This window comes from Perognathus longimembris, chromosome 2 (assembly GCF_023159225.1).
Source record: "Perognathus longimembris pacificus isolate PPM17 chromosome 2, ASM2315922v1, whole genome shotgun sequence".
In the NCBI taxonomy this organism is placed as follows: domain Eukaryota; kingdom Metazoa; phylum Chordata; class Mammalia; order Rodentia; family Heteromyidae; genus Perognathus; species Perognathus longimembris.
Window position 1 is genome coordinate 20,062,181 of NC_063162.1, and position 14,085 is coordinate 20,076,265.

The 14,085-nt window shown below is 48.0% G+C and overlaps 1 protein-coding gene across 2 annotated transcripts in view; it reads left to right on the plus strand.

Annotated features, from left to right (window-relative positions):
- Window positions 1-14,085, plus strand: part of Sh3pxd2a (SH3 and PX domains 2A) — a 179,084-nt gene that overhangs the window by 33,783 nt on the left and 131,216 nt on the right. For both annotated transcript variants that reach the window (XM_048338315.1, XM_048338314.1), the window contains exon 2: window positions 6,062-6,142. In XM_048338315.1, coding sequence (XP_048194272.1) covers window positions 6,062-6,142 — 81 coding nt within the window. The remainder of the gene's footprint in view (window positions 1-6,061; window positions 6,143-14,085) is intronic.

Below are 14,085 nucleotides of genomic sequence, written 5' to 3' on the forward strand. Positions count from 1 at the left end.
CTGTTCCTCACACTCAGAATCTGCTATAGGGGAAAAGAATAAAATTCCTAGAGTGCAAAGGCTGTGCCAGGTACTTTGAGGGGGAGGAATGGGGCAAGAAGCCGCATTCAATGAGAATGACAATGGTTTTCACGAGAGGCAGACATGATTACCTAGAGTTTTTGAACCTGGAATGGCTTGGAGTGTTCCTTTTTCATGACACTGATTGTAAAGCAGGCAGAGTGGAGCTCCAGGAATGCAGGACAGAGATCCCTCCTGTACAGCTCAGGGACTGATGGAATGATCTGGAAAGGTCTCCTGCTCAAGAAGCAAGCATTTGGCAGAGCTGAACGTTGAACTGGAGGGTAAATCCTTATGTTTCAGACTGTCTGGTGGCAGGTAGTCAGATGTCTCTATTAAAGAGGACAAAGTGTTTCAACATTGGAGGGAACAAATGAGTTTGAATCTGATTCCCAGCCCTCAGATAGACCTGTTAGTTACTCACACTGGTCTGTTTCCTTTGTGTACGGGAGGCAGTAACACTGTCCCCATAGATAAATAATCTGACTAGTGATGCTAGGGACATAGTGCTCAACAAACAGGCGTGGCTGTGATGGTTCATGGTATTCTTGATTAACTCAAGTTTTTTGCACGTAGAAATAAAAGAGATGCAGAACAACTGTTTCTGTTTTTTGTTTGTTTGTTCTCACTCTGGTGACACCAAGGATAGTTTTGATTCTTTGATAGAGGCTGATTCTTTCTTGGAGATCCATATGGGATTTGTGAATCCTGGGATCTCCCAGATTATACTCTCATTTCCTCTTCAGGAAATGTGGAAGAAAGAAAAAGTAGGGGTGGAGGAGCCTCCAACCTTGGAGGGGCCAGCTACAGCAGACAGTCTTGGGCACAGCTATTGTTTTCCTGGCCCTGGGCAGCAGAGTTATTTTTTGCTCTTCTAGGCTGGGCTTATTAGTAGTAAAAAGCCCCTCCTCTCTCTCTCTCTCTCTCTCTCTCTCTCTCTCTCTCTCTCTCTCTCTCTCTCTCTCTCTCTGTGTGTGTGTGTGTGTGTGTGTGTGTACATCCATCTGTGTCCCTTTGTCCTACCTCCTGCTTTCTCTATTTCTGTTTAGTGGAGTCAGGATCCGAGTCACACACAAATGGAAAGAAATCAATTCCCTCTCGTGGTCTTCCTGACTCTCGGAAGAGTGTACATTTTACTGTGTCGGGTTCTGAGCTGACTGTTTCACATGCATCTCCCTGTTTAATGAGAAGCTCCTTTCTAACCCACACTTTATGGCTGAGGAAAGCATGACTCAGAGAGACTAAGACACTTCAAGCTCGCACTGCAGGGAATTGTTGGTGCTGAAATTTAACAAGGGCCGATACAATAATAATGGACCAGCTGTGAAATGCAGTCTTGCTGTACTGCAAGGGATAGACACAGACTCCTGAGACAAAGGGGACCCAGGCTGGATGCTGAGACTCTACTGGGCCCTCTCTGGTGTCAAGAGGGATCTTTAACATCCAGGCCATCCTTGCCTTCCAGTGGGGCTCAGTAGGCCACAGCAGGAGTGCTAAGATCTTCAGGACTGTAGGGAGAAGTGACAACCCCGCCCCCCCCCCCGCCCCCACATGGGTGTGAGGGAGAACCAGGTATTCTTTTGTTGCTGTGGCTGCAACCCCAGAGTAGAGTGTAGACGTTGGGACTAGAGAATAGGTCACCTCCTGACCAGGTAACCTTTTAGCAGGGAACAACTTGCTCAGCTATGTCTACAGCAGCCACCTGGTCCCAGCACTGTGGTGGTGTGAGCTGGTAAAGGAAGATTATCATTGAGTTTCTATTTGGCCCAAGGCCAGAGGCAGCTAGCAGGGGAACAAGGAAAATGAGTCCTTCCTTCGTAAACGGAGCCACTGCGCCACAGAGATACAGTGTCCCCGGAGAGCTCCAAACCCCTTGCCTCTCATCCTTTCTATCAGCAAAAGGGCTCTAGGCCTCCACGGATCACATATTTGCAGTTGTTGACTGGTGACAGCCCAGGTCTCTCAGTGTGGACTTCATCCCTCAGTACTTTGGAGCTGAGCTTTGAGCCTGACATCCAGGTCATGTTCTTGCTCAAAGGCACATGGTTAATACAGGCAAGACCTGGATGGGCTTCTTGTGCTGAGAAAATGGAAGGCTGCTAATCCCTGGACAGTTGGTTGGACTGAGGCACTGTGGTGGGTGTCTAGAAAGACATTTGTGTCCATCCTGAGGACTCTCCTCTGTGGAAGAAGAGCTGCAGGAAATCATGGCAGCCTGGGCCAGCCCACGGGAAGTTAGACAGGGTTGTCGGTCTTTATCTAGCAAGGATTTATCCATGCTTACCATCCTGAAGTGGCCCGAGACTGGGAAACAGAATCGGTGCTTTTTTTTTTTTTTTAATCCAGAAGGAAGGGAAACTTCACCTGGGAAACATAAGCCCCGAGTAATGCGCTTGGAAGCGGGATGTGTAATTGTTGAGGCTTTGGAAACCCAGCTGCTGGGTAATGTTATCTCTGCTGCTTCCAAGACCAGAGGGGGATTTATCTGGGCCCCTGACGCAGCTCAGTAAACAGAGTTGGCTTTCTCAGGTGACCTCTGCCCTGTCCCTCTTCCCGACACCTGTTCTTTCTCTGCAGTTTATCTCTAAAGTTTCCAGTGCTGGCAGGATAGGGTGCTAGGAATGGGCTGGGATGGAATTCTGTGTATCCCTCATTTATCTAGGGTGATAATCGAGGATGTTCAAGGTTTGGATAAAAATAGAGACTACCCATCCTCACTCCCCTCCCCCCCCCCCACAGGATGATAGGAAGGGGTCTGGAGACTAACCCCAGGGAGGCCTCTGAGTGGTTCCTCAACCCAGGACTTGGAATGTTCAAGTGAGGGGACTGTGGGCCTATGGCACATCCCAGAAGTTTGGAGAACCTGGGGGTTAGGGGCCCATCCCCTACCTCCATACCCAAGCCATGCTCTTGTCCACACAGCGCACCTGAAGTGAGGTGCAAGGAATTAGGGGAGCAACCTGTTGCTCCAAATGAGGGATGAAATACCTTTGGGTAGAAATCAGGGTCATGTCTCATTACCCCTTTCCTCTGGCCTGTCCTCTAGAGTATATACTCTGTGTGTGTGTGTGTGTGTGTGTGTGTGTGTGTGTGTGTGTGTGTGTGTGTGTTGGTCTTAGGGCTTGAACTCAGGGCCTGGGCCTTGTCCTTGAGCTTTTCGTTCAAGGCTAGCACTCCTATCACTTGAGCCACAGCTCCACTTCTGACTTGTTGGTGGTTAATTGAAGATAAGAATGTCATGGATTTACCTGCCCAGGTTGGCTTTGAACTGCTATCCTCAAACCTCAGCCTCCTGAGTAGCTAGGATTATAGGCATGAACCACTGGTCGTGGCACCAAAAGTGTATATTTTTTTATGTAGGTTCAGATCAAGGTTTAAACAGAGATGATTACCTGAAGTTTTCAACTATTTTAAAAAGTCAGCAACATAGGACTTTCTCACATTCTAGTCATGTGTGGTATAGCCCTAGGCTGAGAGCCGAGAGTCTGGTTTCTGTGCCAGGCCTGGCAACCCTGCAGGCAGGAACTGCTATATAGAGGGCCTGGTTGTCTGGGCCACTAAGGGGAGTGCTGGGTGGGACAGTGCTTGAGGTTTCATCCACTCTAGTTTTACCAGAATTTGCTCCTTCCAAGCTGGCAAACCATTACCCTAGGTGGTAGGTTCCTCCTCTGCCAAAGAAGCCACTTTGCAGGTCCTGAGTCCTGGAGTCAACCTCAGCACAGCACAACAAGTAAAAGTAAAAATATAAAGAGGAGCTGGTAGTTACTTAGAAGGTTGAGATCTGAGGTTCATAGTTCAAAACCAGCCATAGCAGACAAATCTGAGAGATGTATGTGTGTGTGCGTGCGCGTGCATGCGTGTGCAAGCACATGCCAGTCCTGGGGCTTGGGCACTGTCTTATCACTTCTTTGGCTCGCTAGCTACTGGCTCTACCATTTGAACTACAGCTCCACTTCCAGCTTTTTTGGTGGTTAATTGAAGATAAAAGTCTCGTGGACTTTCCTGACTGCGCTGGCTTCTAACTATAATCCTCAGATTTCAGCCTCCATAGTAGCTAGGATTACAGGCATGAGCCACCAGTGCCTGCCTGAGAGATTCTTAACTAATTAACCAGCAAAAAGCAAGAGATGGAAATATGGCTTTAGTGGTAGAGTACCAGCCTTGAAGGAGAAAGCACAAAGCCCTGAGTTCAAGCCCCAGTACTGACATAAATTAAAACCAAAAAAAAAATTAGAGAAAGAGAAGAGGGGAGAGAAATAAATAGTGAATAATTTTGAAGCACATTGCAACTGTAGATGAAATTGACATAAAAAGCCTTAATGGAAGCTGCTGGTCAGTAGAGGGTTTGGGGGGGATGGGAAAGAGAAAGAGGCACTAGTGGGCCAACAAGCAGAGTAGATGAAGCTGTTTGCATGTATGAAAATAGAACAGTGAAGCTGGTTGAAATTGTCCTAAGGACGGGAGAGGAGGAAGGGAGAGTGAAGAGGTGGTGAGATTGAATGGAACGCATTGTATACATGAGTGGAAATGTTGCAGTGGAATCCAGCCCCCCTCCCAACCCCAACCCCCAGTAACTAATGTATGCTTTAAAAAAAAAAACACAAAAAACACTAAACACCTCTCTGGATCTTTCTGGATGCCCAGGCCATGAGCCTGTGATTAATTCTCTCTGGACGGGGGAGAGAAGCCCCTAATTACTGCACAGGATGGAACATGGGTGTTAAGCCCCAGTTAAGCCCTTCCTCTGGGCTCTGTGTGTCTGGCCCAGAGGAATGGGGTAATGGCTGCTGTCTAATGACCTGCAGGCAGGTTCTCTGGCTCGGCTTACTCTCCAGGCAGGCTAGGCCTCTGCAGGCCTTCTTACCTTTAGCCGGCAACACTGGGCATGTGCACATAGCTGTTCCCTGCCCAAGGATGGGTGGGAGGAGACCTGGAGGTGAGGGTGGGAGAGAGGCGGAGCGACAGGTCATCAGGCACAATGGGCGTGAACTCAGGGCCTGGGTGCTGTCCTGCAGCTTTTTTGTTCAAGGACAGCATTCTACCCCTTTAGTCACATATCTACTTCTGGCTTTTTGCTGGTTATTTGGAGATAAGAGTCTCATGGCCTTTCCTGTCTGGACTGGTTTTGAACTACCAGCCTTCTGGCACTTTTTTTTTTTTTTGCCAGTCCTGGGTCTTGGATTTAGGGCCTGAGCACTGTCCCTGGCTTCTCTTTGCTCTAGGCTAGCACTCTACCACTTGAGCCACAGTGCCCACAGCGTCACTTCTGGCCATTTTCTATATACGTGTTGCTGGGGAATCGAACCCAGGGCTTCACGTATACGAGTCAAGCACTCTTGTCACTAGGCCTTATTCCCAGTCCCTGGAACTTTTTTTTTTTTTTAAAGCAGTTAATTTCCACTGCTTCTCAAACTTTAGAGTGCATGGTAGTGCCCAGGCCCTGAGTTCAAAAGCCCCAATAGCAACAGTTAAAAAAAATGCATAATGTAAGCCAAGTGCTGCCTGTAACCCTACCTACTCAGAAGGCTGAGATTTGGAGGATTGTGGTTCAAGGCTGGTCAGAAAAGTTCACAAGACTCTGTCTCCAAAATAACCAGCAGGACTAGAGGCTCAGTGAACACAAGGCTTTGAGTTCAAACTCCGTGTTGCCCCCCCCCAAAGAATAATGTAACGACCCCAATTCTATGTTTATCATATACAACACACACACGTGTGCATATGTGGTATGTATGTGTGTATACATGTATATGTGAAGGAAACTAAAGCCATTTGTTTTTATTCTGATGATGCATAGCGTTTTATTGAATGCCCCTCTGGATTTGTGCGTATGTGTTTAGACATATTGTCCTATCTACTTGGTACCCGACACTATATTCATGTTGGGAACAGCTAAGGAAAAGAAGGGCCCAGGTCGTAGTGCACCCACAGTTAAATGATGTCTGACATTGCTTGCATCCAGGCGTAGGTCCTTGCTTAACTGCTCGTATCTCTTTTCCCACAGGTGTACATTATCAACGTGACCTGGTCTGACTCCACCTCCCAGACCATCTACCGGAGGTACAGCAAGTTCTTTGACCTGCAGGTGAGTTGCGCAAAGGTCAGATGGTGCCTGAGTCTCTCTGCTATGCTGGCCTTTTCGTGTCGTCACTGTCTCAGAGAGCCCATATCAGAGCTCTCAGAGACTGACTCTAGATGGGTGCAGAGGGAACTATGAGGGAGGCTGAACGGTGGAGCTGGGCTGTCTCCTTGGAGGTGGTGAACAGATACTCTGGGCTTTGTTGGCTTCCTCTGATGGACTTAACAGTTGGGCTTTGTCACTCTCATTTGCTGGGGGGGTGGGAGCGGGGTAGGAAGCCATGGTGAAGAGGCTGGAGGATGGCTTATGTGGCCTGAGCAGACATGTCTATAAACATCCAAGATGAGACACAAGCCGCCACCTCATTGCAGGCAAAGAAAAGCAAACACACCGAGGAGACCGAAACAGAAAATAAGCAATTGCTTAAAACTACAGACACAAACTGGGCATACCACTGTGTCTGTCTGACCAAATAAGGCACTTGCCACCCAGTTTGTACATGCAGCTAGTGTGCATCTACTTTGCCTAGGCGTGTTTCCTACAGAAGAATGGCAGGATGAGCCCAACAGTTGCCATTAGAGACACCCACTAATTCAGTTAGGCTTCTTTTGCTTACAAATGGAAGTTTTACATTCATGCTGACTTAGAAAAAAATGTATCAGGGAAACTTAGGTGAGGGAGGGTGGTGAGGTGGTGGGCTTTGAGCACAGATGAAACCAGAGTCAGTTCTCCATGTCTTGTCCCTGTTCCCCTCTGCAGCCGTCCTTGGCTTCTGTTCCCTGACACCTTGAGGAATAGCTTTGGAATTTCGTATTTGTGGCTCCCAGCAGCAGAGACTCTGACTTTTTGCCGGTTCCAAATTGATAAATCCCAAAGAAGAGTCTGATTGGCCTGATTTGGGTCAGATGTTCTCGCTGAACCAATCAGAATGGCCAAGGGCGGAAGGTCATTGCGAGATAAATGGCAACTTTTCCTCTCTCTAGGAAACTGAAATGTTCTAGTTTTTTCCTGAGAAGCCAGTCTGGTTAGGTCCACAAAAACCTCACACCCAGTGTCCACTCCTTCCTTTGCAGGTCTTGGATAATGGGTCATCTTAAGAGAGGCAGGTCTTCATCTTTGCCACATAATTCATGACTTTCTCATTGTCCTTACTGCTCTCACTGTGAGACAAGTTAAAGGGGAGCCAGCTTCTAATAATACAGATTCTCTCTTCACCCAACAATATGGGGATTGGAAGCGATTCCTTTCCCTCCTTGCCTACTTTTCTCCCCCTTCTAATTTCTGACCAGTCTCCTTGGGTCCTTCCAGCAGAAACGTAGAATTTGCGATACCCCATCAATGGGTACAGTGTGCTGGACAGGAAATGATAACTCAGTTGGGGAGAAGAAACTCTGAAAGGGCTCATTGATGAGCTGGAGGGGGTCTGAAAGCCAGGGGAAACTTCCAAATCAGAACTTCTGTTCTGGTCCCCCACCCCCTTCCAAGTCACAGAATCTCACAAGAAAGGAATTTGGCTTCCCCACCTCTCCCTTGCCCAGAGGGTTTATTTCCTTCATGTCATGTCAAGAGAAGGGCACAAGATGTGCTAGCCCTCATCTTGGAGTGGCCATGACAGGCCGGGCATGTCTATGTGGGTCATCCTCTGTCTGTCTACAAATTCCACATCTGTATATTCAACCAACTGGATTGAAAATGTTTTCCCAAAACGTTCATCTGTATTGAACATGTACAGGCTTTCTTTTCCCTTGGCATTCTTCCCTAAGTAATCTAGTGTGAGAGTTATTTGCATTGCATTTGCATTGCATTAGGGTCATAAGTAATCAAGAGAAGATTTAAAGTATGTACTGGATGTGCATAGATTCTATGCAAATGCTGTTTTATACAAGGGGCTTGAGCCTCTGCAGACTTTGGTATCTCCAGGGGAAGATGGTCTTGGAACCAATCTTTGTTGGAAACAGAGGGATCACTGTAGAGGCAGCTGGAGAGCGGCTAGGCTGGTCTTTTGGAATGGAGCCTTTTCCAGAGGGTTCTATACTGTGATGACTTGTAGGGGCATTTATTTGCATGACACTCATTCATTCATTTGTTTTCATGGCCTTCTTATTTATGGGTCCTGTGATTTTAGTATGGCGGCCTGAAATTGCTGCCTCTGTCTCTGGACAGTGTTGGTCCCAGAACTCAGCTTTCTGAGAGGCAGTGCAGGAGAGTGGCTTAGTGGTTAGACATGAGGGACACCTAGCCTGGGACTGGCTCTGTCGCCTTGTCACTCCAGACAGGCCCATCTGTAGCGTGAAGACTTGGACAGGACTTGCCCAGTAGGGTTGTTGGGAAGATTTGATGAGCTGATTGGGTTTTTCCTGACACTCGATTGTCTAGTGAATCACTTGGTGTTTGAGGATGCTGGGCTTTGGGACTGAGAGGTAGTTTCATACAGTGGCCTGCTGATGAGGTTACTCTGTGCTGGGTGCTGAGCCAGAGTATTCATTCAGCAGCATTCAGGCTGTGGGTTACCCTGGGGAGTGGGCCTTGGAGTCAACAAAAAGCATTTAAGCAAGTGTGTGTGTGTGTGTGTGTGTGTGTGTGTGTGTGTGTGTGTGTGTGTGTGTGTGTGTAGGGGGGTGACCACATGTCTGCTCCCTGGAACACTTACTTGCTCCTTCCCTTTTGGCTGAGCCCCATCTTGGGACCATGGTCCAGACTCATTGAGCCAGCAGGGGGGAGACTGCTTAACTAGCACCACCTACTTGTGGTTCTGACTTTCTGGGTGCCATAGATCCCTCTGTGAATCTGGTGTAAGCTCTCTTCCAGAAAAAGGATATGTCTATATCATTTTACTTACAGCACCCCCCCCCCCACATCCACTGGGCACTCTCAATGCAGAACCACCTAACAGAACTGGTTTAGACTATGTGTTGTACACTCATGTCTAGTGCTGCTTGGGCTCTGGTTGGGTTGTGTGCATCCAGAGAGTACCAGGGGGCATGGATATGCTTTGGATGCCCTCCTGGGACCCTGGCTATGGTTGCTCTGTCCCCAGCATGGGTATCCCTTTACACTCCCTCTTACTTTTCCTCTTCAAATGGTGTCTTTTGCCACTGGTGGAGGTCAGAGTACCATGAGGAGGTCCTGTAACCCAGGAATCATGTGCAGAATGACCCTTCCCCTGAACGAGAGTTGAGGGCCATGGAGTCTGTGCAGATCTACTCTCAGATTTCTCCATTGCTTCTAGGGTAGGAGGGAGCCCCCCCTGAGATGCATGGCCACTCATGCTCCCCCTGACCTTTGTGTCCCTCTGCAGCTAGGAGGCCAGGAAGCCTGTGAATGTAGGTGCTCCATCACACATCAGAACAGGACCCTAGATTCAGCCTTTCCATTCCTCTCCATCATAGAACCCAGTCCCCAGCACCACCTCATGTGCACACTAAGGTGTGAAGCAGGACAGCACTCTGGGTTGTCACCCTCAAAGCTTGGCTGAGCCTCGGTTCTTATATCATCTGCTCCACTGGTAGAGCATTTCAGTTGAACAACCATCCCAAATGCCTGCGTGCCTTGAGTGTGGTGCTTCCAGGAAATCGCTGTGTACAAGCAGCTTCAGGTCTGCTGCAGGCAGGAAAGAGGCAAGAACCGGTAGCTTTGTGCTCACTGGAGTGCCGGTGGTGCCTTCTCTGAGGTTACCTATGACATCAAGGAGCCCTCCACGTGGCATTGGGAACTCTGGTGGCTCTTTAGAGAGTTCTTCCTGCCATGCAGAGGAGAGAAGGCCTGGAAACCACAGAGGGCCACACTTATCTGAAGTCTCAGGCCTGTGCAGAGCCAGTCCAAGTAGCTCCCTGGTACCTTTCCCATCCCCTACCCCACCACAGCTCATGCTCACAGGCAACCTGCTGCTGGTGATGTCACAGACCAATGTCCAGTGACACTGAGTTTCAGATAAACATTGAATCTTGAATAAGTGTCCCAACTGTTGCATGAGAAATAAGTTATTTGTTCATCCGGTGAAATTCAAATGCCACTGCATGTCCTGCATTTTGAATCTGGCAACTGTCCCTGGCTGTGAGTGTGCATGGAAGAATTGAATCAAATGACTCAGGCTGGCTTGGCCCACGTGGAAGCCTCCAAAGCATTTGAACTTTGCAGGACAGAAGTGACACAATTCGAGGGACACAGTGGAGAAAGACAAGGTCTCTCTCTCCGAGGAGTCCATATCCAACAGGGAAAAAGATTGGGGGCGGGGGAATGTTGAAGCAGGGTCTCATGAAACCGTCTCAGCTACCCTGGAACTCTTGATCGATCCTTCCTTCTTTCCTTCCCTTCCTTCCCTTCCTTCCTTCCTTCCTTCCTTCCTTCCTTCCTTCCTTCCTTCCTTCCTTCCTTCCTTCCTTCCTTCCTTCCTTCCTTCCTTCCTTCCTCCCTCCTTCTTTTCTTCTTTTGTGTGTGTGTCAGTCCTGGAGCTTGAACTCAGGGCCTGTATGCTGTCCCTAAGCTTTTTTGCTCAAGGCTATAGCACTCTACCACTGGAACCACAGCTCCACTCCTGGCTTTTTTTTTCTTTTGTGGGTTAATTGGAGATCAGAATCTCAAGGACTTTTCTGCTTAGGCTGGCTTTAAACTGTGATACTCAGATTTCAGCCTCCTGAGTAGCTAGGACTACAGCCATGAGCCTCTGGAGCCCGGCCAATCCTCCTATTTCTGATTCCCAAGTGCTGGGATTACAGGTGTGTGCACCACTATGCCCAGTTGAGATAAAAGACTTTTAAGCAACTAAGCCCACTGTAGATGAGATAAAGACTAGATTGAGGTACAAACAATGTGCTTTGGTGTAAACAAGAAGGAAAGTATCCTCTTAGGGAACAAAGTGGATGGGCCACACCCCCTCACACTGGTTTAAGGAAATTCAGTTACTTTTTGAGAGTCATAGTTGCTTTGTTTTTGTGTTGTTGTTTTTAAAAGGGTGTCCCTAACTTATTTGTTAGCTTTGTTCTTTCCTTCCTTCTCTGCTCCTCCCTCCTTTCTACCACCTATCCTGGGCAGTGGGCTTGGCTTTGGGGACATATTGATGAGCAAAGTCAGATCTGAACTTTGCTTCTAGAGGTCCAGAGAAAGATGAGGATGCAGATTTGAGACAGAAAAGTTTTTTTGTTTTTTCAAAGTAGTACTGGGATTTGAACTCCGGAGTTCCAGATTGCTAGGCTGGTGCTTTGCCACTTGAGCCATGCTCCCCAACTCTTCTTTTGTTTTGCTAATGAGAACAAAAAGACTCTGTAGAGTGGCTGGGAATATGGTCTAGTGGTAGAGTGCTCGCCTCATATACATGAAACCCTGGGTTCGATTCCTCAGCACCACATATATGGAAAAAAGCCGGAAGTGGCGCTGTGGCTCAAGAGGTAGAGTGCTAGCCTTGAGCAAAAAGAAGCCAGGGACAGTGCTCAGGCCCTGAGTCCAGGCCCCAGGGCTGGCAACAAAAACAAAACAAATAAACAAAAGACTCTGTAGATAAATGCCCTACTTGACCTGGATGTGGGCCCTCGGGGAACCCTGAGGTACAGAGGTGTCAGACTTGTATTGTCTGAAGCTGTGGTCACCAGCCTTAGCAACTATTTGAATATGAATTGATTTTTTAAAAAATGAAATGAAATGTTTACTCGCTGGACCATACTTGCTATGTCATGAGTGCCCACGGCCACCAAGAAGTGTTGCTGTAGGTGGTGCAGATGAAAAGTATGCCTGTCATTTTAGAAAGTTACGCTGCACACCATCTCACACACCCCAGGTTTGATCTGGCAGAGCGTCCTGCAACCCTCCAGCACCTCCCACAGTTGTTTCCCCCCCCAACTCTGCCAGCATCCCAGCAAGAAGAGAGAGACCAGGTTCTTGTATAATCTGCTCCGTGGGTAGAGCATTTCAATTGAACAGCTGTTCCAAACACCTAATCTAAAAACGAGGTCAGTTTCCAGAGGGAACTTCAAGAGCATTTTATCTGCCAAGTTGTGAACAGGGAAGAAGTGAGGCTCTGACTTTCTTTTATTTTTTTATTTTTAATAAGTTACCACTTAGCCCTGTGTGACCAGGAAATACAATTACCACAGAAGAAGCTGACAGGACAGTCTAGTGCTGAGGGCCATTCACTAATAAAGATCTGGGTTGCTTAGAGATGTAGTTGAGAGAAGGAGGAATAGAGGAGGAGAAGGAAGAAAAGGAGATGAGGAGCCAGAAACGCCATTTACTTTTTTATTTTTTGGTTGGTCTTGGGCACTGCCTCACCCTCCTGAGTAGCTAGGATTATAGGTGTGAGCCACCAGAGCCCGACTTAGAAATGCCCTTTCTTGGGGGGTGGGGGGTGGAGGGTGGAGGGTAGCAGTCCTGGGGTTTGAACTCAGGACCTGAACACTGTCCCTCCCTGGCTTCTTTTTGCTCAAGGCTAGCACTCTACCACTTGAGCCACAGCGCCACTTCTGGCTTTTTCTATATATGTGGTGCTGAGGAATTGAACGCAGGGCTTCAGGTATACAAGGCAAGCACTCTACCACAGGCCATATTCCCAGTCCCAGAAATGGCTGTTTATGTTGCCTCTTTAGGAGCATCTGGACCATGGAACACATTTCCCTCTCTGTCGATTTCCTTGCACAGGTCCTTCATTTTAAGTGTCTCCCTTATGACCTGGGCCCACCAACGAAGGACCGGAAGGCTCTCTGGAGCCCTGGCTGTCAGGATTGTTTCACAACCTGACTTGTGAGGTGCTGGGCTGCAGTCATTGCTCTGCAAACATTAGCTGCTGATGTTGCTGGCCCTTTAGTCTGAACCCTGGCCAGCAAGTGCACTGGGTCAATATTTGATCAGAGCCCTGAGAAGCCCTTGAGCCTCCCCCACACTGCTTGGAAGACATTTGAGAGAGCTGTTCACGTTTGCTCATTTGCTTTGAAGGATTTAACCTTCTTTGAAGAGCTTTTATCTCTCTTCCTTATTCATCTCTCTAGACTCTCTACTCACGTACCCAGCCCAGGGTCATACTCACTTTCTAGCTCTCAAATAGCATGGCTAATGATGGCTAAGCAGAGCTCTAATCCCTGGGTCATTAATACTCAGCCTTGGAAGGGATGTATGTGGGTGTGGGTGTGTTATGATGTAATTTATGGAGACTAATGGGATCACTGCAGTTTTAGAATTAGAAGAGTTTTTATTTGAAGTAAAGAACTGTGTCCATTTTTCTATCATGAAAGCTATAGGAGCTTTAACTGGGTTTGACGGCCAAAGTAGGACTCAACTGAGGTCAAATCAGAGTGACACTAGTACGTATCAGGGATCAGCTTGAGAGTAGGAAAGCAGGTCCACTTTCTTGCAGGTATTCTACCTCCCCCCCCCCATGTTTGTGCCAGTACTAGGGCTTGAACTCGGGGCTTTATATTCTCACTCAGCTTGAGATACACCTCCAGTCTAGCAGTCCCCGCCGCCCTCCCCCCATAGAGGTAATGTCTTGGAGACTTTTCTGCTCTAGGCTGGCTTTTAAACTACAGTCGTCAGATCTCAACCTCTGTAGCATGAATCATTGATGCCCAAACTACACTCTGCCTTTGAATAGCCCAGGAAATTTGTTCAAGATGGTTGACCCTAGACAAGGGGGTAAAAACCTGATGTAGCTTCTAGATTTCTAAGAACAATTTTGTGCCAAGGATTCCAGTTCCCTGTGTGCTGGCATGGTAGTTCCAGCAGTGTGGTGAGTGGTTGTGATTGCTCACGCAGCCAGAGGATGCCATTGGCTTGACCAAGCTCCATCCCCCTCCTGGGAAGGCACAGGGGACCTGTTGTTTGGACAGGATGAAAATGGGAAACAACTTAAATGACCACCCATAGTAAACTGCTGTGCTCGTATCACTTAGCACGCCATTCAGAACAACTGAGATCGAGTGCAATTCCATGAATGGATTTCTGAGAGATGTCAGTGGATGAGACAA